Consider the following 24770-nt stretch of genomic DNA (forward strand, 5'->3'; position numbering starts at 1 on the left):
AATGCACAGTGCTCTGTATGCCACTGCCAGTGGTCAGAGGAGGCCTGTAATAATGCACACTGTGCTCTGCACGGATGGTGGTCTGGGGGGAGGCCTCAGGCCTGCTGTACTTGTAATATACACTAGTACTACACACTCACAGTCTGCTCTGGATGTGGGCGGTCATCTCTTGAGTCGGAACTCGGGAGTGGGACAGTCTCGTTGGGACTTGGGAGGCCCACATTTAATAAACAGTTCTGCTCTGGTTTCTGGCAGTCGTCATGGACGGTGCACACATTCGAATCAACTTACTTGCTTGCTGGGAGTAGAAGCAGGCAGAGCTCCGTGAAAACTGGAAGTTAGTTCACGAGGGTAAACGTCCCTGCCTCGTTAACAAAAACGGATTTAATTTTCGTCATTGTTTTTCGTAAGTGGACGAAAATGTACTTTTTGTTTTGTTTTCGTCACTATAAAAATGGCGCTGGCAGAAGCTTTGACGAAAAACCTTTTCGAAATTAACACTGCTTCTGACCCACCACCAATTGTACAAGGCTGCCCAAAAAATATTGGTCCATAAAAGGCCGGTATATTTTCATGTAGTTAGAAAGTCTACTTACTAGCCAGATGGTAATCTTACTAAGAAGTTTGTGGTAGATCCTTTGAGATTTACCTCAGCTACTGGGGTACCCAGGAGTCAACCCTTGAAATTGAGTAACTGCTCAGTTTTCCAGGTGAGTTGACAGCGCTAAACCTTTCATCCAAGTTCTAAATCGCTGCATTTGTACATTTTAAAAGCCAATATAAAGGAATAGTAGTGGTACATACACACACAGCACAAGGCCGTGTTCACACTACCAAGACATTTCTCAGGGGCTGCAGTTCCTCTGAGATCCACAAGATGGCAACCCCGCTTATACCCAGACAGGAAGTCTCTATGGAAGACAGGAAGTGATGTCATGTATAAATAAGAAGTTCCGGGTAAAAGGTGAGTCGGGAGGAAGTAGAGAGGAGACATTGCTGGAAGAGGCAGCAGAGGAGGTAATAAGATATTTTTTTATATACACCTAGTAACCCCCCCCCCCCCCCCCCCCCCCGTCATGTCCGTCCTCTTCCTCAATAGTCATTGTGATGTCTTTTATCTCCAGCAGATGATGATACACACATATATAATGCAGAAGCCTAGATTGGATGAGGATTACATTCAGATTTTTTTTTTTTGTTATTGTTTTTTATTTGATCCAGTTTTCAAGATTCAAATTGGAATTCGTGGTAGATTCTTTTTTGTGCTCACCCATAATGCCATGCACAGCCTTTAACCCTGGTCAACAGCCAACAATGGTGAAAGAGGTGGATAATTGCACCCTTCACCATTTAGAGATGGGCACGGACGTGTTTTGAAATCCCACGTACGCGATCCCGCCAGGAAGCATACACCACACGTGGATAAATTACAGGCAGGGAGACGTTTCCCGGGTTGGCAGCTGTACAGATCGGGAAACATCTTACTGACGGTGATGGGCTGTGTGTAGTGTCGGTTTCCTGGCTGGATCGGGCACGTGGGATTTCGAAGACGCCCGAGCCCATCTCTATTCTCTATAGGAGAGGTTTGAGATCAACTTCTAATGGTGGGAGGACACAGATAGCCTTGCCCCTTACTATACAAGGGGGCGGTCTAAGATCAGTCAATAATGGGGGAGATGAATAGCCCCCCCCCTATAAAAGGGAGCCTGAGATCAACCAATAATGGGGGATATGGATAACCCTGCCTCTCACTATGAGGGGGTCTGAGATCAGCCAATAATGGGGGAGATGGATAGCACCCTCACTATAAGAAGGGGTCTGAGATCAGCCAATAATGGGGGATATGGATAACCCTGCCTCTCACTATGAGGGGGTCTGAGATCAGCCAATAATGGGGGAGATGGATAGCCCCCTCACTATAAGAAGGGGTCTGAGATCAGCCAATAATGGGGGATATGGATAACCCTGCCTCTCACTATGAGGGGGTCTGAGATCAGCCAATAATGGGGGAGATGGATAGCCCCCTCACTATAAGAAGGAGTCTGAGATCAGCCAATAATGGGGGATATGGATAACCCTGCCTCTCACTATGAGGAGGTCTGAGATCAACCAATAATGGGGGATATGGATAACCCTGCCTCTCACTATGAGGGGGTCTGAGATCAGCCAATAATGGGGGAGATGGATAGCACCCTCACTATAAGAAGGAGTCTGAGATAAGACCATAATGGGGGATATGGATAACCCTGCCTCTCACTATGAGGAGGTCTGAGATCAGCCAATAATGGGGGAGTTGGATAGCCCCCTCACTATAAGAGGTGGTCTGATATCAGACAATAATGGGGGAGATGGATAGCCCCGCCTCTCACTATGAGGGGGTCTAAAATCAGCCAATAATGGGGGAGATGGATAGCCCCACCATTATAAGAGGGGGTCTGAGATCGGCCAATAATGGGGGATATGGATAGCCCCGCCCTTCACTATAAGGGGGGTCTGAGATCAGCCAGTAATGGTGGGGAGGGGACAACTCGCCCCCTTCTATACAAAGGACATGTCTAATTCTGAGATCATCCAATAATGAGGGGTGGAAATGGATCATCCTGCCGCTTACGATACAAGGAGGTCTCTAAGATCAGCCAGTAATGGGGGAGATGGATAGCCCCTCACTATAAAAGGAGTTTGATTTCAGCCAATATAGGGGATAGATTGATAGACCCACCCCTCACTATAATAGGGAGTCTGATTTAAGCAACAATTGTGAGTGGAGAATAACCCCTTCCCTCAATTTTAAAAGGGGTCTGATTTCAGCCAATAAAGGGGGGGGGGTGGAAAACCCACCCCACAACGTAAATGGGGGTCTGAGGTCAGCCAGTAACTGGGGGAAGATGTGGGTGACCCCAAACCTCACAATAAGAGAGGGAGGGATTTCAGCCAATAAAAGGGGCCAGGTGGATAACCCCACCCCTCACCATAAAAGGGGCTCCAAGTTCAGCCAATAACGAGGGCAGTGGATAATGCCGTTCTTAGGGACAGATCAGGGGAGGTGATTTAGTGAACGGGGTTTGAGTTGTGTGGGTTGCAGTAGTGAGACACGTTTTCCTCCTCCCAGGCACAGAGCAGCCAGTATTCAGCCAGCATTGCTGATGTGTCCTCTTCCTCCACTAATCCAGCCGGGTGGTTAGGAGTCACATCGCTGGAGAAAAGCAAAGTAGGAAGGTGCTCACAGGTCAGGAGATCACAGGGTACTAGCGTGGGTTTGCTTCAACTCGGGTACATCCAGGTATCACACCGCAGGAGGGTGAATAAAGGAAGAAGGACCCAGGGCAGCAGATCACAAGGTCCCCATGTAGACTGGCCTACATGGGTAGCACATTACATGAACAGGGCAAAAGGGTACTTGTGTAGACTGCCCTCAGCTCAGGCTTACTTGGGTATCCCATCACAGAAGCGAGAACTAAGCAGAAGGATACTTCCAGGGCAGCAGATCACATGCTCCTTGTGTCCTGTGCTCAGGTCAGGTCTGCCTGGGTAGCAGATTACAGGAGCGTAAACTAAGCACAGAAGTGTACTTCCAGGGCAGCAGATCACAGGTTCCTTGTGAGGACTGGCCTCAGCTTGAGTCTACCTGGGCAGCACATCACAGGAGCATGATCACAGCAGGAAGATACCCGCAGGTCAACAGACCACAGGGTACCTGTGTGGCCTGGGCTCAACTCAAGGTCTATGCAACATCATAAGGACGAAAATACAGGTATATGGGGTGGTGGCAGCTGCATGCCAGGCGCTGGGAGAGGAACAGTGGCTCGGGCTATCCTGTCTCCCTGCGTGCAAGTGCTTTTTCATCAGGCAGTACTAACTACAAACTCTAAGTACCCCAATATATATGTGCCAATTACTACTGGGGGTAGCCTGCCTATTAAGCCCTTATATTCCCATCCTAATATTGTACGACTGACACAGTCCAGATAATTCTCCACTATCCATCCACAGAAAAACCCACATAGCTCACATGACAACATCCATGAGGATGAATGAGGACCAGAATCGCATGACCACATTAATGAGAATGGAGGAGGTCCGGAGTCTCGTGACCGAGAGGATACTAAACCTCACCCTGGAGATCATCTACCTGCTGACCGGAGAGGTGAGGAGGATTCTGGGAGGTCACATGACATCACTCTTATCTCTATTAATAAAACACAGACCTGACCGGAGAGGTGAGGAGGATTCTGGGGGGGTCACATGACATCACTCTTATCTCTATTAATAAAACACAGACCTGACCGGAGAGGTGAGGAGGATTCTGGGAGGTCACATGACATCACTCTTATCTCTATTAATAAAACGCAGACCTGACCGGAGAGGTGAGGAGGATTCTGGGAGGTCACATGACATCACTCTTATCTCTATTAATAAAACACAGACCTGACCGGAGAGGTGAGGAGGATTCTGGGAGGTCACATGACATCGCTCTTATCTCTATTATTAAAACACAGACCTGACCGGAGAGGTGAGGAGGATTCTGGGAGGTCACATGACATCACTCTTATCTCTATTAATAAAAACACAGACCTGACCGGAGAGGTGAGGAGGATTCTGGGAGGTCACATGACATCGCTCTTATCTCTATTAATAAAACACAGACCTGACCGGAGAGGTGAGGAGGATTCTGGGAGGTCACATGACATCACTCTTATCTCTATTAATAAAACGCAGACCTGACCGGAGAGGTGAGGAGGATTCTGGGAGGTCACATGACATCACTCTTATCTCTATTAATAACACACAGACCTGACCGGAGAGGTGAGGATTCTGGGAGGTCACATGACATCACTCTTATCTCTATTAATAAAACACAGACCTGACCGGAGAGGTGAGGAGGATTCTGGGAGGTCACATGACATCCCTCTTATCTCTATTAATAAAACAGACCTAAACGGAGAGGTGAGGAGGATTCTGGGAGGTCACATGACATCACTCTTATCTCTATTAATAAAACACAGACCTGACCGGAGAGGTGAGGAGGATTCTGGGAGGTCACATGACATCATTCTTATCTCTATTAATAAAACACAGACCTGACCGGAGAGGTGAGGAGGATTCTGGGAGGTCACATGACATCCCTCTTATCTCTATTAATAAAACAGACCTAAACGGAGAGGTGAGGAGGATTCTGGGAGGTCACATGACATCACTCTTATCTCTATTAATAAAACACAGACCTGACCGGAGAGGTGAGGAGGATTCTGGGAGGTCACATGACATCCCTCTTATCTCTATTAATAAAACAGACCTAAACGGAGAGGTGAGGAGGATTCTGGGAGGTCACATGACATCACTTTTATCTCTATTAATAAAACACAGACCTGACCGGAGAGGTGAGGAGGATTCTGGGATTCTAACATGATGTTCCTATTGGTTCCCCAATACAGAGATTTCCTCTTGTGAAGTCCGGTGATCATATGACCATCACAGTGCCTCCATGTGACTCCCTAAAACCTGAGAGACACAACATGGAGAAGATTGTAGAAGTCACCAAGAAGATGATGGAGCTGCTGACAGGAGAGGTGAGGAGGATTCTGGGAATTGTGGGACATTATCCAGTAACAGACAAGGGATGTGTCTGGATGGTGACTGTATCATTGTGTGTGTCAGGTTCCTATAAGGTGTCAGGATGTCACTGTCTATTTCTCCATGGAGGAGTGGGAGTATTTAGAAGGACACAAGGATCTCTACAAGGACGTCATGATGGACAATCAGCCGCCCCTCACATCACCGGGTAAGAGGAGACTTTATTGTAAAGGAGAGAGCAGTACGGAGGCTCCACCTAGATCCCCCATCATCTGATAAACACATAGAAACAATGTATTCAGTCAGTGTGTGTGTTTCCTACAGATGGATCCAGTAATGGGAACCCACCAGAGAGATGTCCCCGTCCTCTGTATTCCCGGGATTCCACACAGGAAGGGCACACCATCCCCCACCATCATCAGGTAGATGAGGAACAATCACTGATAGTATCATTAGGATCTGTACATTATCTGCATTGTTACCATTGATGTCATTTTTATTATATATTCAGAGTGGAAACCTGAGAGATCCTAAAGTTGAGGTTAAAGAAGAGATGAAACAGAGGGATGATGAGGATGGGGTGATGGACACCATGGTGGAGTCATCCAGCTACAGAAACCCACCAGAGAGATGTCCCCGTCCTCTGCATTCCCGGAATTCCACACAGGAAGGTCACACCATCCCTCAACTTGACCAGGTAGACCATGATCTAGTTCCACTCTTGAACATCCCTTATAACCCCAGAACATCATATATTTTCAGAAAGTAGAGGCCCTGTAGAATGTAAGGATGATCGTTATAATTTTAATAAGCCACCCAGTCACTTTTACATAAAAGCACCGACATGGCAAGCCAAAACGGAAGTAACCTCAAAAATGCTACTGCAGCTCTTAGCCTGTTTGAACCCCATGAGCTCTCAATGTACCAGACATGTCAAAAGTGCTCAAAGAGTTAACAGGTATTGATACGGTAGCTGTGATTTATACACAAGCCTGTTTCTTACAAAAAAATCTTTTTGTTATATACTTAGTGTGGAAACCTCGGAGATTATAATATTGTTGTTAAAGAAGAGTTTAAAGAGGAGGATGAGGAGTATGGTGTCATGGAGGAGTTTTCTGAGGGACACAAGGATCTCTACAAGAACATTATCATGGAGCCACCTAATACCAGAAACCCACCAGAGAGATGCTCCAGTCCTCCTCTGTATTCCCGGGATTCCACACAGGAAGGTCACACCATCCCCCACCATCATCAGGTAGATGAGGAACAATCACTGATAGTATCATTAGGATCTGTACATTATCTGCATTGTTACCATTGATGTCATTTTTATTATATATTCAGAGTGGAAACCTGAGAGATTCTAAAGTTGATGTTAAAGAGGAGTATGGTGTGATGGAGTATTTTGAAGGACACCCGGGTCTCTATAAGGATGTTCTGTTGGAACCACCTAATAACAGGAACCCACCAGAGAGATGTCCCCGTCCTCTGTATTCCCGGGATTCCACACAGGAAGGTCACACCATCCCCCACCATCATCAGGTAGGTGGAGTTGAGGGTCGGGAACATAAAGTGATTGAACACTCTGACATGTGGAGATGATGTGTGGACTCTACAAGATGATATTTTCTATGTGATCTCACATCATAAATACTTCTATTTTACTGTAGCACCCTCCTAGTGCTAGAATAGCTGTAGGAAAATGTACTTGACTCATGATACCCTGTTTCCCCTAAAATAAGACCTAGTGTGATTGTCGGTGATAGCTGCAATAAAAGCCCTACCCCCCAAATAAGCCCTAGTTAAAGTCCTTGTAGGTCTTCTTTTCAGGGTAGGGCTTATTTTTGAGGAAACAGAGTAGGGCTTATTTGGGTGGTAGGGCTTATATTGCAGCCAACACCGACAATCACGCTAGGTCTTATTTTAGGGGAAACAGGGTCGTTTTATATAAGTCTATTAATTGGGTCAAGGTTCAGATTCAGGTCAGGGTGGAAGGCTCTGCAAACCAATCCTCTATCGATTCCTCCCCCTCGTTTCTGGAGGCTTCATGGAAACTTCTAGAAGCTAGTGGGCAGGGGTCTTAATATTTATGGGAATCTGGCATATTCCCCAGGCAGGGTGGCTGAATCAGACCATAGATGGTTGAGGAGTCGGGTGGAAGATGAAGTGTTGTAGGGCTTCTATGTGTGGCCTGGGAACGGGGCTCCGGAGAAGGGGGTTCTGCCTCCAGTCTGAAGGAAGGAAGCTGAAAAAAGGGATCTCCACTGCCCTGCAGTCCACCAGGGAAGGACGGCCTGTTAGCCAGGAAAGAAACTAGCCCAGCGGAAGGCTTGAAAGCAGGACAGTGTGAGTACCTTTGCACCCCCCCAGGGTCTACAAGGGAGAGGGCTGCTACTGTAGGTGCCATATCCAACCAGTTCCCTCTGGGACAGTGGCACAAGTCTGTTCTGGAATTCCTTGCTGTGGCATACTCTTCACAGCAGCCAGGTGGGCTGGTAGGGTCCATACCCAACCAGTTCCCTCCGGAACAGTGGCACAAGTCTGTTCTGGAATTCCTTGCTCTGGCATACTCTTCGCAGCAGCCAGGTGGGCTGGTAGGTTCCATACCCAACCAGTTCCCTCTGGGACAGTGGCACAAGTCTGTTCTGAAATTCCTTGCTGTGGCATACTCTTCACAGCAGCCAGGTGGGCTGGTAGGTTCCAGCTGGGATCTGAAGAAGTTCATATAAAGGGGACCAAGCGCTCCTTACAGAGACTGTGTTGCTGATCCGTAAAGAGATAGAAGCCACTCTATATGGTTTATTTTATTTATTGTTGTTGTTTTTTGTTTTTTTTGGACAGAAATATGAAGTTTTGTCCTCAAAAGTTAAAGTGCATCCGCAAAGTATTCACAGCGCTTCACTTTTTCCACATTTGTTACGGCCTCATTCCAAAATGGATTAAATTCATTATCCCCCATAATGACAACGTGAGAGAAGTTTGTTTGAAATCTTTGCAAATTTTTTTTAACAAAAAATAAATAAATCCCATATACATCAGTATTCACAGCCTTTGCCATGACACTCAAGATTGAGCTCAGGTGCCTCCTGTTTCCACTGATCATCCTTAAGATGTTTCTACAACTTGATTGGAGCAAACCTGTGGTACATTCAGTTGATTGGACATGATTTGAAAAGTCACACACCCAGTCTATAGAAGGTCCCACAGGTAACAGTGCATGTCGGAGCGCAAACCAAGCCATGAAGTCCAAGGAAGTGTCTGTAGACCTCAGAGACAGGATTGTATGGAGGCACAGATCTGGGGAAGGGTACGGAAATTTTTTTGTAGCATTGAAGGTCCCAATGAGCGTAAATGTAGGAAGTTTGGAACCACCAGGACTCTTCATAGAGCGGGCCGACTGGCCAAACTGAGCGATCGGGGGGAGAAGGGCCTTAGACGGAAAAACAAGCTCTGGACTGCAGCACTCTTCAGAAGACCACTTTCTTTTATTGGGAAATCACATCACAGCTTAACAAACACAGCGAACAAGGAAAAATGACTGACGTTTCGCACTAGCACTACAGCTAGTGCGAAACGTCAGTCATTTTTCCTTAACCGTGAATAAATAGACGAAAAAACAAGCTCTGGACTGCAGCACTCTTCAGAAGACCACTTTCTTTTATTGGAAAATCACATCACAGCTTAACAAACACAGCGAACAAGGAAAAATTACTGACGTTTCGCACTAGCACTACAGCTAGTGCGAAACGTCAGTAATTTTTCCTTAACCGTGAATAAATAGACGAAAAAACAAGCTCTGGACTGCAGCACTCTTCAGAAGACCACTTTCTTTTATTGGAAAATCACATCACAGCTCAACAAACGCAGTGAACAAGGAAAAAATTGCTGACGTTTCGCAACTAGCTGTAGTGCTTATTCATCGCTATGATTGTGTTTGTTGAGCTGTGATGTGATTTTCCAATAAAAGAAAGCGGTCTTCTGAAGAGTGCTGCAGTCCAGAGCTTGTTTTTCCGTCTGTTGCTAGTGGTAATAGCCAGCACCTGTGGCTTCCCAGCCGAAGAGACAGTTTACAGCCTGCATGTGTGCTCCTGGAGCGGTGAGATCCCTTCTCCTTCATATTACAATTTCGGGAGAAGGGCCTTAGTCAGGGAGGTGACCAAGAACCCGATGGTCACTCTGATGGAGCTCCAGCCTTTCTCTGTGGAGAGAGAAGGACCTTGCAGAAGAACAAACATCTCTGCAGCACTCCACCAGTCAGGCCTGTATGGTAGAGTGGCCAGACGGAAGCCACTCCTCAGTAAAAGGCACGTGACAGCCTGGTTGGAGTTTGCCAAAAGGCACCTGAAGGACTCTCGGACCATGAGAAACAACATTCTCTGGTCTGATTGAACTCTTTGGCCTGAATGGCAAGCGTCATGTCTGGAGGAAACCAGGCACCGCTCATAACCTGGCCAATACCTTCCCTAAAGTGAAGCATGGTGGTGGCAGCACCATGCTGTGGGGATGTTTTTCAGCGGCAGGAACTGGGAGACTAGTCAGGCTTGAGGGAAAGACGAATGCAGCGATGTACAGAGACATCCTTGATGAAAACCTGCACCAGAGCGCTCTGGACCTCCAGACTGGGGCGAAGGTTCATCTTCCAACAGGACAAGGACCCTAAGCACACAGCTAAGATAACAAAGGAGTGGCTACGGGACAACTCGGTGAATGTAATTGAGTGGCCCAGCCAGAGCCCAGACTTGAACCCGATGGAACATTTCTGGAGAGATCTGAAAATGGCTGTGCACCGACGTTCCCCATCCAACCTGATGGAGCTTGGGAGGTCCTGCAAAGAAGAAGAAGCTTGGAGCATCATACTGAAAAAGACTCGAGGCTGTAATTGGTGCCAAAGGAGCTTCACCAAATTACTGAGCAAAGACCGTGATACTTATGTACATGGGAGGAGCCTGTGATGGTTGCGTACATGGGAGGAGCCTGTGATGGTTGCGTACGTGGGAGGAGCCTGAGATAGTTATGTACATGGGAGGAGCCTGAGATAATTATGTACATGGGAGGAGCCTGTGATGCTTATTTACGTGGGAGGAGCCTGAGATAATTATATACATGGGAGGAGCCTGTCATGCTTATGTACATGGGAGAAGCCTGTGAAGCTTATGTACGTGGGAGGAGCCTGACATAATTATATACATGGGAGGAGCTTGTCATGCTTATGTACGTGGGAGGAGCCTGAGATAGTTATGTACGTAGGAGCAGTCTGTGATGCTTATGTACGTGGGAGCAGTCTGTGATGCTTATGTACGTGGGAGGAGCCTGTGATGCTTATGTACGTGGGAGGAGCCTGTGATGCTTATGTACGTGGGAGGAGCCTGTGATGCTTATGTACGTGGGAGGAGCCTGTGATGCTTATGTACGTGGGAGGAGCCTGTGATGCTTGTGTACGTGGGAGGAGCCTGTGATGCTTGTGTACGTGGGAGGAGCCTGTGATGCTTGTGTACGTGGGAGGAGCCTGTGATGCTTGTGTACGTGGGAGGAGCCTGTGATGCTTGTGTACGTGGGAGGAGCCTGTGATGCTTGTGTACGTGGGAGGAGCCTGTGATAGTTATGTACGTGGGAGGAGCCTGTGATACTCGTGTACGTGGGAGGAGTCTGTGATACTCGTGTACATGGGAGGAGCCTGTGATACTCATGTACATGGGATTTTTTTTCTTTTTTTATTTTTTATAAATTTGCAAAGATTTCAAGCAAACTTCTCTCACGTTGTCATTATGGGGTATTTTTTGTAGAATTTTGAGGAAATAATGTCATCTATTTTGGAATAAGACTGTAAACATAACAAAATGTGGAAATAGTGAAGCGCTGTGAATACTTTCTGGATGCACTGTACTGTTTCAAGTCAAGTTGGGAATCCCATATAACCCCCTAGACCCTATCCAAAAACAAGCCCACAGACTGGTTACTGACTTCGGATGCAAGTTGGAAAATGCGTGTTGCCTGGCTGTGCAGACCTATAGGGGGACCCAAAACTCAGCAGCCCCTTAGGGGGTAGCGCGACATTACAAATGTTGTTTTCTGCTATTTTGTTGGTTTAGGGTGAAGATCTGATTCAAATAAAAGTCAAGGATGAAGTAGAAGAGACGTATGTGAGGGATGATCAGCAATATACGGAGGAGGCTGGAATGACGAGGACATTCATAGAGGAGGACACTCCTACAGAGATCAGCACAGGTGAGACGTAATATATTCTTCTCTTGTCTCCTGCTCTGTTACTGCTCACCGATTGGTCCAGAGTAGGGCGGGAACTAAGCTATAGAAGCCTAGGCCTATGGTCACTTGTTCTATGGTATAGGGTCCGCAAGTCAGAACTTTGACCCTCTTGTCTATCAGAGATCACATGACCCAGTGTCTAGGCTTGTGGTTGTGTGAAGAGCATGGACCTCCCAGCCACCATTGGTTCCTGCTCTTCTGACAAGGCTGTGTAAATGTAGAAGTGAGATGAGGGATGACTGGGATGAGGACCAAAGAACCTTTGACTGAAGAGGGGGGAAAAGTCCAAGCTGGTTGGGACCTCCACAGAGAACATCTCACTCATATCTACCTGATCCAGATGGGATCTTGATGGAAGTCAACTAACCTTCTCATATCTATTGATGATGTTTCTATATTTTTCCAGGACACGCCATGGAGAAACCCTCAAAGGATCGTCTCACTTTACCTCCAGGTTGTAGAATGGAATATGAAGACTTCACAGGCGTTTGTTCAGAAGTAAAGACCATGAGCTCAGCCATGGACACAATTCACAATGTGTATAGACTATTGAATCCCTCTGACTCCGAGCAACCTCGTACCGTGAGGGATGGTGCCGGGATTCAGGGGGAGAAGAAATTTTCCTGTCCTGAGTGCGGGAAAAGTTTTACCTCTGAATTGAGTCTTTCTATACACCAGAGGTCCCACACGGGTGAAAACCTTCACTGCTGCCCTGAGTGCGGCGAATGTTTTTTCCATATAGGCGAATTCAACAAACATTGCAGATCCCACACTGGGGAGAAGCCGTTTACCTGTGCTGAGTGCGGGAAATGCTTTTCAGAAAAGACGACTCTCGCCAGACACCAGAAGCTGCACACGGGTAAGAAGCTGTATTCCTGCTCCGAGTGCGGGAAATGCTTTACGCAGAAATCGGACCTCGACCGGCATCAAAGGTCTCATACTGGGGAGAAGCCGCATTTCTGCACTGAGTGCGGGAGAAGTTTCTCCGAGAAATATATGCTCGTTAGTCATCAGAGAACTCACACGGGGGAGAAGCCGTATTCCTGCGCAAAGTGCGGAAAACATTATACGCGCAGGTCAGAAGTTGTCAAGCATCAGAGGTCTCATACTGGGGAGAAGCCATTCTCCTGCCCTGATTGCGGGAAATGTTTTTCACAGAAGTCTTATCTTCACAAACATCAGGGAACCCACGCAAACTTCGACAAGTGTTAGCGTGCCAAATGCGGGGAAAATGTCTTCTATAGGAATCCTATTTTGCCGTACATCAGACTTCTCACAGTGGGAAGAAGCACGCCGCGATATACACCTCAAGAAAACACGTAGGTGCCGCGATATACACCTCAAGAAAACACGTAGGTGCCGGTGGGCATCTGGGAAGGATCTTTTTCTTAGCTTGGAGGCCAGTTTTCGAGAGACTTTCTTCTCTGCTTTTTGATGTTTCTTGTTTCCTTTTGTGGTCTTTTTTTCCTTCCGTTAAATTTGGTGTGTATCTACCACAGGGTGTGCCTGGGGATACAATTACATAAAACATAAGCCACGTCCCGATATTTGATAGTTCTAAAGAGTTCAACAAAAATTGTTGACAAAAAAATTGACCTTTTTAGGCATAAATGTGAGTATAACAAAAAAAAAAGGGGGGGGGAGAAGGAATTTAATTTAAAACAATTTTATTTAAAAAAAAAAGACAACAAACAAAATCTCAACGCCTCCTTTCCTGTTCTAACGTATACATCATAATCTATATATATATTCCTATAGGTATCCAGCATGGGGATATAAAGGAACCAATAATTGTCAGTACAGGAAATAATTAGCATATACAGGATATCGCATAGGAATCAGCTCAGAGATATTTAGATGCTCTACATGTTTCGCGCTTCAACATAACGCTTCATCAGGAGCTTATCGTTTTTATTCCCTTTTTGGTAACCGAAAAGAGAGGCATATCTACAGAGGTAAAGCAGTGTTGTAGTCAGTGGAACCAGTACAGGAAATAATTAGCATATACAGGATATCGCATAGGAATCAGCTCAGAGATATTTAGATGCTCTACATGTTTCGCGCTTCAACATAACGCTTCATCAGGAGCTTATAGTTCTTATTCCCTTTTGGTAACCGAAAAGAGAAGAAAAAGAGAGGCATCTCTACAGAGGTAAAGCAGTGTTGTAGTCAGTGTATCGTAATATAGAAGCCCCGAAAGGAAACGAAAAATCACAAAATATAAAAGGAGAAGGGTTATGTAAACCGTGATCTCTCACTTAATCCAGCCAGGGGTTCCACAATATCCTTAGGGCAGAGGGGGAAGAGACAAAAACACCCCTCAATGATCTCCTCAGTCTCAAGCCTGGACTTCTTTTTCCTTCCATGTTTATTTTTTTTTTGTTGGTATTGGATTTCTCCTCTCGGGTGCACCCTAGAACCACATGGACATACCTCGGTGCTTTTCGGATTTTAAGATCGGATGCATGCCGAACGTGGATTGCGCCCTGGGTGAGACCGCATCCGGACAAGGGATCTCCTTCTTGACGTCTGCTGTCTTTTAGGAATTCGTTATCGCAACCTCTTTTAACGATTATGGAATTTAAGAAACTAGATGGTAGGCTTATATCTCCTTTAGGGCCTCCTTCCGTACTCCCTCCCCCTGGGAAGTGATATATCAATCTGGGATAATGAGATAAGTTTATGTTGGTATTGGATTTCTCCTCTCGGGTGCACCCTAGAACCACATGGACATACCTCGGTACTTTTCGGATTTTAAGATCGGATGCAAGCCGAACGTGGATTGCGCCCTGGGTGAGACCGCATCCGGACAAGGGATCTCCTTCTTGACGTCTGTTGTCTTTTAGGAATCCGTTATCACAACCTCTTTTAACGCCTATGGAATTTAAGAACCTATAGAGCAGTGATGGCGAACCTTGGCACCCCAGATGTTTTGGAACTACATTTCCCATGATGCTCATGCACTCTGCAGTGTAGTGGAGCATCATGTGAAATGTAGTTCCAAAACATCTGGGGTGCCAAGGTTCGCCATCACTGCTAGAGATGGTAGGCTTATATCTCCTTTAGGGCCTCCTTCCGTACTCCCTCCCCCTGGGAAGTGATATATCAATCTGGGATAATGAGATAAGTTTATGATGGTATTGGTTTTCTCCTCTCGGGTGCACCCTAGAACCACATGGACATACTTCGGTGCTTTTCGGATTTTAAGATCGGATGCAAGCCGAACGTGGATTGCGCCCTGGGTGAGACCGCATCCAGACAAGGGATCTCCTTCTTGACGTCTGCTGTCTTTTAGGAATTCGTTATCGCAACCTCTTTTAACGCTTATGGAATTTAAGAACCTATAGATGGTAGGCTTATATCTCCTTTAGGGCCTCCTTCCGTACTCCCTCCCCCTGGCAAGCGATATATCAATCTGGGATAATTAAGATAAGAAGTTTATGATGCATGTTGTATAATTTATCATCGGAACCTTGGCTGTTTACGTATTTGTATATGGTGAAAAATATCAAATACTGCATTAAAAATAAAAAATAAAACACGTGGATGGAGCACTTCTCTGATCTTTTATATTGTAAAAAGGGCTTCAAAAGTAAATTAAAGTTCATCTTTATTATTATTATTATTATTATACTGGATGTATATAGCGTCAGCAGTTTGCGCAGCGCTTTACAATATGAGGGCAGACAGTACAGTTACAATACAATATGAATGAATGACTTGTATAGCGCTGCAAATGCGAACTGAATCGCCTCAAGGCGCTTGATCCGACCTGCGTTGATTCCTTAAAAAGAGGTGGGTCTTTAGTTTTTTTCCTGAAGGCCCGATGGTTTCCTTCCAAGCGGATGTTCGTGGGTAGAGCGTTCCATAGCCGTGGTCCTTGGACTTTCGAATCTTCGTTCTCCCCTTGATTTGTACCGGGACTTGGGGATGAGGAGGAGGAGGTTTTGGTTGGTTGATCGGAGATTTGCGATTGGGAGTGTAGTGTTTTTTGTTTTTTACGCATAAGTATTGAGGAGCTTCTCCTTGTGTGCATTTGTGGGTCAGGCAGAGGGTCTTGAATGTGATCCGATCCTTTACGGTTAGCCAGTGTAGGATCCTCAGGGAGGAATATAATACAGGAGGAACCAGAGGACCCTGCGTCTTAGAACTTACAGTCTAAAAGGGGAGAGGGTACAAGTGAGACACAAGGTAATGACTGTGGGTGTTGAGCCGATGGAGAAAATATGAGTTGTTAGGTGGAGGCAGGATAGGCTTCTCTAAAGAGAAGGGTTTTCAGGGATTGCCTAAAAAAGTGGACAGAGTAGAAGACTGGGGTATAGATTTCCAGAAGATGGCAGAGGCTTGGAAGAAGCCCCGGGAGGAGGTGACAAGGAAGCCTAGAGAGCAGGAGGTCTTGGGAGAAATGAAGAGAATGGTTTGGTAAGTATTTCGAGACTAGGTTAGCGATGTAGCTGGGGCGGAGTTGTGGATGGCTTTCTAAGTTGTTAGTATTTTAAATTTTATTTGTTGGGTGAGCGGAAGACAATGGAGGGATTGGCAGAGAGGGGTGGAGGACAATGAAAGAAAGCCAGTGGTGGTATTGGCAGAAAGGGGTAAAGGACAACTAATGAAAATCAGTGGAGGGATTGGAAGAGAGGGGTGGAGGACACTGAATGGAAATCAGTGGAGGGATTGGCAGAGAGGAATGGAGGACAATAAATGGAAGAGCGGGATGGAGGACACTGAATGGAAGCCAGAGGAGGGATTGGAAGAGAGTGGTGGAGGACACTGAATGGAAATTGGTGTTGGGATTGTCAGAAGGGACACTAAACAGAGGCCGGTGGTGGGATTGGCAGAGAAGAGTGGAGGAAACTGAATGAAAGCCAGAGGAGGGATTGGCAGAAAAGTGTGGAGGACATTGAAAGGAAACCAGTGGAGAGATTGACAGAGAGGGGTGGAGGACACGGAATGGAAGCCAATAGAGGGATTGGCAGAAGGGGGGGGGGGTGATTCTGAATGGAAGCCAGTGGAGAGATTGACAGAAAGTGGTGAAAGACACAAAATAAAAGCCAGTGAAGGGATTGGCAGAGAGGGGTGGAGGACACTGAATTGAAGCCAGTGGAGGGATTGGCAGAGAGGGGTGGAGGACACTGAATGGAAATTAGTAGAGGGATTGGCAGAGAGGGGTGGAGGACACTGAATTGAAGCCAGTGGAGGGATTGGCAGAGAAGGGTGGAGGACACTGAATTGAAGCCAGTGGAGGGATTGGCAGAGAGGGGTGGAGGACACTGAATGGAAATTAGTAGAGGGATTGGCATAGAGGGGTGGAGGACACTGAATGGAAATTAGTAGAGGAATTGGTAGAGAGGGGTGGATGATGCTGAATGGAAGAGTGGGATAGAAGACAATGAATGGAAGCCAGTGGTGAGATTGGCAGAAAGTGGTGGAAAACACTAAATAAAAGCCAGTGGAGGGATTGGCAGAGAAGGGTGGAGGACACTGAATTGAAGTCAGTGGAGGGATTGGTAGAGAGGGATGTTGGACACTGAAAGGAAGCCAGAGGAGGAATTGGCAGAGAGGTGGAGAACAGTAAATGGATGCCAATGGAGGACACTGAATTGAAGCCAGTGGCGTTATTGGCAGAGAGGGGTGGAGGATGCTAAATGGAGGCACATGGAGAGATTGGCAGACAGGGAGAACACTGAATGAAAGCCAGTGCAGGGGTTGGTGGCAGGGCCATCTTACTGAGCGGGCACACCTGGGCATAGCCCAGGGGACCCAGATGCACATGGGGCCCCACCAGAGCTAGAGCAAAGCTTTTGGCAGTGCTAGAGTGGAATTGTATACTGCAGCCCTCAAATGGTTGATTGGGAGCCGTTCTCCCAGTGATCACCCCAGTTGGAAGAGAACATGGAGGAAGAGGAGAGCCACGGGGGTTACCGATCGGTATAGCAAGCTGTTACAGCTTACATTGAAACCGCCTCCTCCTAACCCCGCACCTGTGATAGACAGAATGCAGATCCAATCAGCGCCTAGAGGCGATTCAGTTCGCATTGTGCGCTATACAAGTATTTCATTCATTCATTCATTCCAATGATGGGATGCGTTCTGTCTACCACAGGTGCAGGGTAAGGAGGAGGCGGAGGACACTGAGGGGTGGAGGACACTGAGTGGAGGCCAGTGGAGGGACTGGCAGAGAGCGGTGGAGGACACTGAATGGAGGTCAGTGGAGGGACTGGCAAAAAGGGGGGGAGGACACTGACTGGAAGCCAGTGGTCATCATGATTGACGTAAATCTTGATCACTGGTCGACGCGGTGAAGGGTGGATTTGCACTATGGGACATCATTTTGTTGGGTGGGGGGTTGTTTAATAAAGGACTTGTTAATGATGTTTATTTGATTTTTTGGGAATGAGTAACCAAGAGTACTATGTACCCCTTGATTATTTACGCACTGGGGGGGGGGGGGCAATATCTGGGCACCTCCTTATTTTTAAGGTGGATTCCAGATTCTAATACATCCCTCTGCAGACCCACACAACCTCCGGGCAAGGGTTATGGGGAAATAATACCCTTACTATGCCCGGGGGCATGTAGCATGGTATGATTCAGCGAGCACCTGCTCCCTGCCCACCTGTTCCGGCCAACCTGGTAGCATACTCGGATAGGAGCCTGATGTGTTTTTGGGGGGAAGGTTTTGACTTTTTTTGAGGTTTTTTTTTGCATTGGGTGCACCCTTAAAATCCATATCCATCTCTCATCAAGATTATGGATGTGAGGCTAAGGCCGCGTACACACGGGCGGACTGTTCGCTCAACTTTGTCCGCTGAACAGTGTTTCAGCGGACAGTCCGCTCGTGTGTGGGGCTTCAGCGGACAGTTTCAGCGGACAGTTTGACGAACAAAGTTTTTCGGAAATTCCGAAAAACTGTCCGCTGAAACTTTGTTTGAGCGAACAGTCCGCCCGTGTGTAGGCCACTTTCGAAATGAGCAAACTGTTCCCGCTCGGAGGAAAGTCTGCTCATTACGAGCGCGTCTCCAGGTAGGCGGGGCCCGCGAAGGAGACGTCGCGGGCCCCGCCGCCTGGTATGGACTTAAAGGGGAACCCCAACGCCGAAAAAAATCGGCGTGGGGGTCCCCCCAAAGTCCACAACAGACCCTTGTCCGAGCACGCTACCCGGCCGGCCAGGAAAGGGGGGCGAGCGAGCGCGCCCCCCCTCCCGAGCCGTACCAGGCCGCGTGCCCTCAACATGGGGGGTGCCTTGGGGAAGGGGGGGCCGCGCGGCCCCCCCACCCCAAAGCACCTTGTCCCCATGTTGATGAGGACAAGGGCCTCTTCCCGACAACCCTGGCCGTTGGTTGTCGGGGTCTGCGGGCGGGGGGCTTATCGGAATCCGGGAGCCCCCTTTAATAAGGGGGCCCCCAGATACCGGCCCCCCACCCTATGTGAATGAGTATGGGGTACAATGTACCCCTAACCATTCACCTGTAAAATAAAAGTACCCAAAAAAAAAAACACAACACACGAGATAAAATATTTTATTGCACAGCTCCGGGGGTCTTCCGTCTTCGGGGGTCTTCTCACCGGACTCCTCCGCTATCTTCGTGTAGCTCTTTTGCTAGCGGAGGAGTCCGGCTTTCTTCCTCCCCGCCGCCGGCCTCTTCTCCCGACTTCGGGGGTCTTGTCCCCCTCTTCGGTTCTTCTGCCGGGCCACCGCGCCTTCTTATAGCTCTTTTGCAGGCGGTGGCCCGGTCTTCTGTCGCCTTCCGGTCGCCTTCCGTTCTTCTTCTTCTTCTCCAGGCGATGTTGACACGTCGCTCTCTCCGGCCGGAATGCCAGAGCCGCGCTGTGCGGCCACTTATATAGTGACAATGGGGCGGTGTCACATGGTATATGTCACATGGGTTGGTCACATGGTGACCCCGCCCCCTTACGATGTCATAGTCCCCATGTGACATCAACCCATGTGACCAACCCATGTGACATATACCATGTGACACCGCCCCAGTGTCACTATATAAGTGGCCGCACAGCGCGGCTCTGGCATTCCGGCCGGAGAGAGCGACGTGTCAACATCTCCTGGAGAAGAAGAAGAAGAACAAGAAGAAGAACGGAAGGCGACCGGAAGGCGACAGCGGCGACAGAAGACCGGGCCACCGCCTGCAAAAGAGCTATAAGAAGGCGCGGTGGCCCGGCAGAAGAACCGAAGAGGGGGACAAGACCCCCGAAGTCGGGAGAAGAGGCCGGCGGCGGGGAGGAAGAAAGCCGGACTCTTCCGCTAGCAAAAGAGCTACACGAAGATAGCGGAGGAGTCCGGCGAGAAGACCCCCGAAGACGGAAGACCCCCGGAGCTGTGCAATAAAATATTTTATCTCGTGTGTTGTGTTTTTTTTTTTTGGGTACTTTTATTTTACAGGTGAATGGGTAGGGGTACATTGTACCCCATACTCATTCACATAGGGTGGGGGGCCGGTATCCGGGGGCCCCCTTATTAAAGGGGGCTCCCGGATTCCGATAAGCCCCCCGCCCGCAGACCCCGACAACCAACGGCCAGGGTTGTCGGAAAGAGGCCCTTGTCCTCATCAACATGGGGACAAGGTGCTTTGGGGTGGGGGGGCCGCGCGGCCCCCCCTTCCCCAAGGCACCCCCCATGTTGAGGGCACGCGGCCTGGTACGGCTCGGGAGGGGGGGCGCGCTCGCTCGCCCCCCTTTCCTGGCCGGCCGGGTAGCGTGCTCGGACAAGGGTCTGTTGTGGACTTTGGGGGGACCCCCACGCCGATTTTTTTCGGCGTTGGGGTTCCCCTTTAAGTCCATTCCAGGCGGCGGAGCCCGCGACGTCTCCGTCGCGGGCCCCGCCTACCTGCACACGCGCTCGAAATGAGCGGACTGTTGCCTCGTGTGTGGGCGAGTCCGTTCATTTCAAAAGTTGCGCGGACTTAGTACGACGAACAAAGTTTGCCGTATTTGTCCGCTCAAAAAGTGCCGTGTGTGGGCGTGTTCGTTCATTCAAAAGTTTGAGCGGACTGTTTGACGAACTTAGTTTCGGCAGACAGTCCGCCCGTGTGTACGCGGCCTAAGAGTCTGGTTCAGGTTAAAGGGAATCCTTGCCTGCTTAATTTACAAACAGTTGGTGTCAGTGGAATAAAATATGCCTCATCTTTGGTGTTAGTGGGATAAAATAAGTCCACTGTTGGTGTCAGTGGGATTAAATAAGTTCTATTGTTGGTGTCAGTGAGCTAGAATAAGCCTATTGTTGGTGTCAGTGAAATAAAATAAGCCTTATCCTTATGGTTGCTACCTCATCCCTTTAAACCCGAACACATATTAATTACACAGGTTCACTTGGTACCTTATCTGCATTAAATTAGCATCAGAACCCCTGTAATTCAAAGGTGTTCAGGTTTAAAGGGATGAGGTGGAAACTCTACTTATCCTTGGTGTCAGAGGAATAAAATAGTCCCCGTCCCGTGGTCATAGTACGAGGTGTTTCTCGGGGCTGCAGTTCCTCTGAGCTCCACAAGGTGGGGTTCTCACTTCTACCCAAACAGGAAGTCTCTATGGAAAACAGACAGAAAGTGATGTCAGGTATAAACAGGAAGTTCCGGGTGAGAGGTGAGTCGGGAAGAAGTAGAGAGGAGACATTGCTGGAACTGGCAGCAGAGAAGGTAATAAGATCTTATTTTCTATTTACACCCAGTAACCTCCCCCGTCATGTCCGTCCTCTTCCTCCATAGTCACTGTGACGTCTTTTATCTCCAGCAGATGACAATACACACATATATAGCGTGGAAACCTAGATTAACTCCTTCAAGGTCAGAACATTGCCCTAATTATGGGGCCAAAACATTTCCTTCATTTTGGGGATGGTTCACCTTAGCAGTCTCGTAACGAAGGATGAGCTTCAGATTCAGGGTGGCGAAATGTGACCCCAAATTCCAGGATCCAAATTTTGGTTGAATTGGTGGTTTATTAGATTTGGTGTTCACACGTAATGCCCTGCACAGCCTTGGATCCTGATCAGCACCCAAAAATGGAGGAAGGTTGATAACCCTCTATGCCACTATGAGAGGGGTCTGAGATCAGCCAATAATGAAGGTAGGAGGTCCACAATTCCACCCCTCACTATAAAAGTGGGTCTGAGGTCATCAAAGAAGGTTGATAACCCTGCCCCTCGCTATAAAAGGGGTCTGAGATCAGCCAATAATGAAGGAAAGAGGTCCACAATCCAATCCAACCCCTCACTATTAAACTTTGTCTGAGATCATCTAAGAAGGTTGATAACCCTGCCCCTCACGATGAGAGGGGTCTGAGATCAGCCAAGAATGAAGGAAGGAAGAAGGTCCACAATTCCACCCCTCACTATAAAAGTGGGTCTGAGGTCATCAAAGAAGGTTGATAACCCTGCTCCTCGCTATAAGAGGGGTCTGAGATCAGCCAATAATGAAGGAAGGAGGTCCACAATTCCACCCCTCACTATAAAAGTGCATCTGAGGCCATCAAAGAAGGTTGATAACCCTGCCCCTCACTATAAAAGGGGTCTGAGATCAGCCAATAATGAAGGAAAGAGGTCCACAATCCAATCCAACCCCTCACTATTAAACTTTGTCTGAGATCATCTAAGAAGGTTGATAACCCTGCCCCTCACGATGAGAGGGGTCTGAGATCAGCCAAGAATGAAGGAAGGAAGGAGGTCCACAATTCCACCCCTCACTATAAAAGTGGGTCTGAGGTCATCAAAGAAGGTTGATAACCCTGCTCCTCGCTATAAGAGGGGTGTGAGATCAGCCAATAATGAAGGAAGGAGGTCCACAATTCCACCCCTCACTATAAAAGTGGGTCTGAGGTCATCAAAGAAGGTTGGTAACCCTGCTTCTCGCTGTGAGAGGGGTCTGAGATCAGCCAATAATGAAGGAAGGAGGTCCACAATTCCACCCCTCACTATAAAAGTGGGTCTGAGGTCATCAAAGAAGGTTGGTAACCCTGATCCTCGCTGTGAGAGGGGTCTGAGATCAGCCAATAATGAAGGAAGGAGGTCCACAATTCCACCCCTCAGACCCACTATAAAAGTGGGTTTGAGATCATCAAAGAAGGTTGATAACCCTACTCCTCACTATAAGAGGGGTCTGAGATCAGCCAATAATGAAGGAAGGAGGTTCATAATCCAATACAACCCCTTACTATTAAAGTGGGTCTGAGATCATCTAAGAAGGTTGATAACCCTGCCCCTCACTATAAGAGGGGCTATGAGATCATACATCAATAAATGGCAGACCATGGGTTCAGGTCCGGACCGAGCCACTGTCCCATCTGGACCCGTGGTCATCCCATATAGGAGTTGCTTCTCTCCCCCACCATCCGACCACTGTCACTGTCAAGACAGGGCAGAGAGCGGGAGGCAGGATGGTAAAAAGCGGAGTGCACAAGGCACAGCTCTACATTGGATAGAGGGTGGGAGCTGCTGGCGATTAACTTTTCAAATTAACCAGCAGATGATTGATGGCTAGGACGGCCTTGCATGAGTGAAGGGCAGAGGACTCTACTGTGAAGAGTGCAGAGCACACAACTGTGGTGGGGGGGGGGGGGGGTCTTTGTGATGCGAGGGGGGCCAGTGCTGTAGGAGGGTTATGTAAAGGGGGGGAGTGATGTAGAGGGGAGCAGTGCTGTGAAGAGGGGCAGTATTTTAGCGGGTGGGGTGATGTGAAAGGGGCAGTGCTGTGGGGGAGGGGGTGATGTGAAGAGGGTAGAGCACACTACTGGGGGGGGATTTGTGAAGTGAGAGGGTGTGTTATATGGGGGTAGGGGGTGATGTATAGGGGCAGAGCATACTACTGTGGTGGGGGGGGTTGTGAAGTGAGGTGGGTGGGTGATGTAAAGGGGAGAACTGCTGTGAAGGGGGCAGATGATGTGAAGCGGGGCAGTGCTTTGGGGGAGGGGGTGATGGGAAGGGGACAGAGCACACTACTGTGGAAGGGGCGGTTGTGAAGTGAGGGGGTGGGTGATATAAAGGGGGGCAGTGCAGTAGGGGAGTGATGTAAAGGGGAGCAGTGGTGTGAAGGGAGGGGGGTTGGGTGATGTGAAGAGTGTAAGTGCTTTGGGGGGGGGGGGGGGTGATGTGAAGAGGGCAGAGCACACTACTGTGGGGTGAGGGATTTGTGAAGTGAGGGAGTGGATGTGAAGGGGCAAAGGACAGTACTGTGGGGGGGGGGAGGTGAGAGGGGATGATGTGAAGGGGCAGAGCATACTACCGTGGGGGGGGGGTGGGGTGGGTGATGTAAAGGGGAGAAGTTCTGTTATGGGGGGCAGATGATGTGAAGAGGGACAGTGCTTTTGGGGGGGTGATGTGAAGGGAACAGAGCACACTACTGTGGAAGAGGCGGTTGTGAAGTGAGGGGGTGGGTGATATAAAGGGGGGAAGTGCAGTAGGGGGGTGATGTAAAGTGGAGCAGTGCTGTGAAGGGAGGGGGGTTGGGTGATGTGAAGAGTGTAAGTGCTTTGGGGGGGTGATGTGAAGGGGGCAGCGCACACTACTGTGGGGGGATTTGTGAGGGGGAAGGGTGATATAAAGGGGGGCAGTGCAGTAGGGGAGCCGTGCTGTGAAGGGGGAGCAGGTGATGTGAAGAGGGACAGTGATGTGAAGAGGGCAGAGCACACTACTGTGGGGTGAGGGATTTGTGAAGTGAGGGAGTGGATGTGAAGGGGGCAAAGGACAGTACTGTGGGGGGGGGGGAGGTGATAGGGGGTGATGTGAAGGGGCAAAGCATACTACTGTGGGGGGGGGGGATTGTCAAGTGAGTGGGTGGGTGATGTAAAGGGGAGAAGTTCTGTTATGGGGGGCAGATGATGTGAAGAGGGACAGTGCTTTTGGTGGGTGATGTGAAGGGAACAGAGCACACTACTGTGGGAAGGGGCCGGTTGTGAAGTGAGGGGGGTGGGTGTAATAAAGGGGGGCAGTG

General features: G+C 48.5%; 1 protein-coding gene across 2 annotated transcripts in view; it reads left to right on the plus strand.

Moving 5' to 3' along the window:
* Window positions 1-950: 950 nt before the first annotated feature.
* Window positions 951-24770, plus strand: part of LOC143955597 (uncharacterized) — a 31347-nt gene continuing 7527 nt past the window's right edge. Inside the window, exons 1-10 of one of the 2 annotated variants that reach the window (XM_077465680.1) lie at window positions 951-1017; window positions 3991-4144; window positions 5433-5567; window positions 5656-5779; window positions 5896-5993; window positions 6083-6268; window positions 6602-6826; window positions 6916-7113; window positions 11661-11796; window positions 12242-13012. In XM_077465680.1, coding sequence (XP_077321806.1) covers window positions 4010-4144; window positions 5433-5567; window positions 5656-5779; window positions 5896-5993; window positions 6083-6268; window positions 6602-6826; window positions 6916-7113; window positions 11661-11796; window positions 12242-13012 — 2008 coding nt within the window. In that variant the 5' untranslated portion in view covers window positions 951-1017; window positions 3991-4009. The remainder of the gene's footprint in view (window positions 1018-3990; window positions 4145-5432; window positions 5568-5655; window positions 5780-5895; window positions 5994-6082; window positions 6269-6601; window positions 6827-6915; window positions 7114-11660; window positions 11797-12241; window positions 13013-24770) is intronic. The other variant, XM_077465679.1, reaches the window with a different exon arrangement.

Source organism: Lithobates pipiens, unplaced genomic scaffold (genome assembly GCF_037356315.1).
Source record: "Lithobates pipiens isolate NorthernLeopardFrog02 unplaced genomic scaffold, aLitPip1_a1.2 Scaffold_35, whole genome shotgun sequence".
Classification (NCBI taxonomy): Eukaryota; Metazoa; Chordata; class Amphibia; order Anura; family Ranidae; genus Lithobates; species Lithobates pipiens.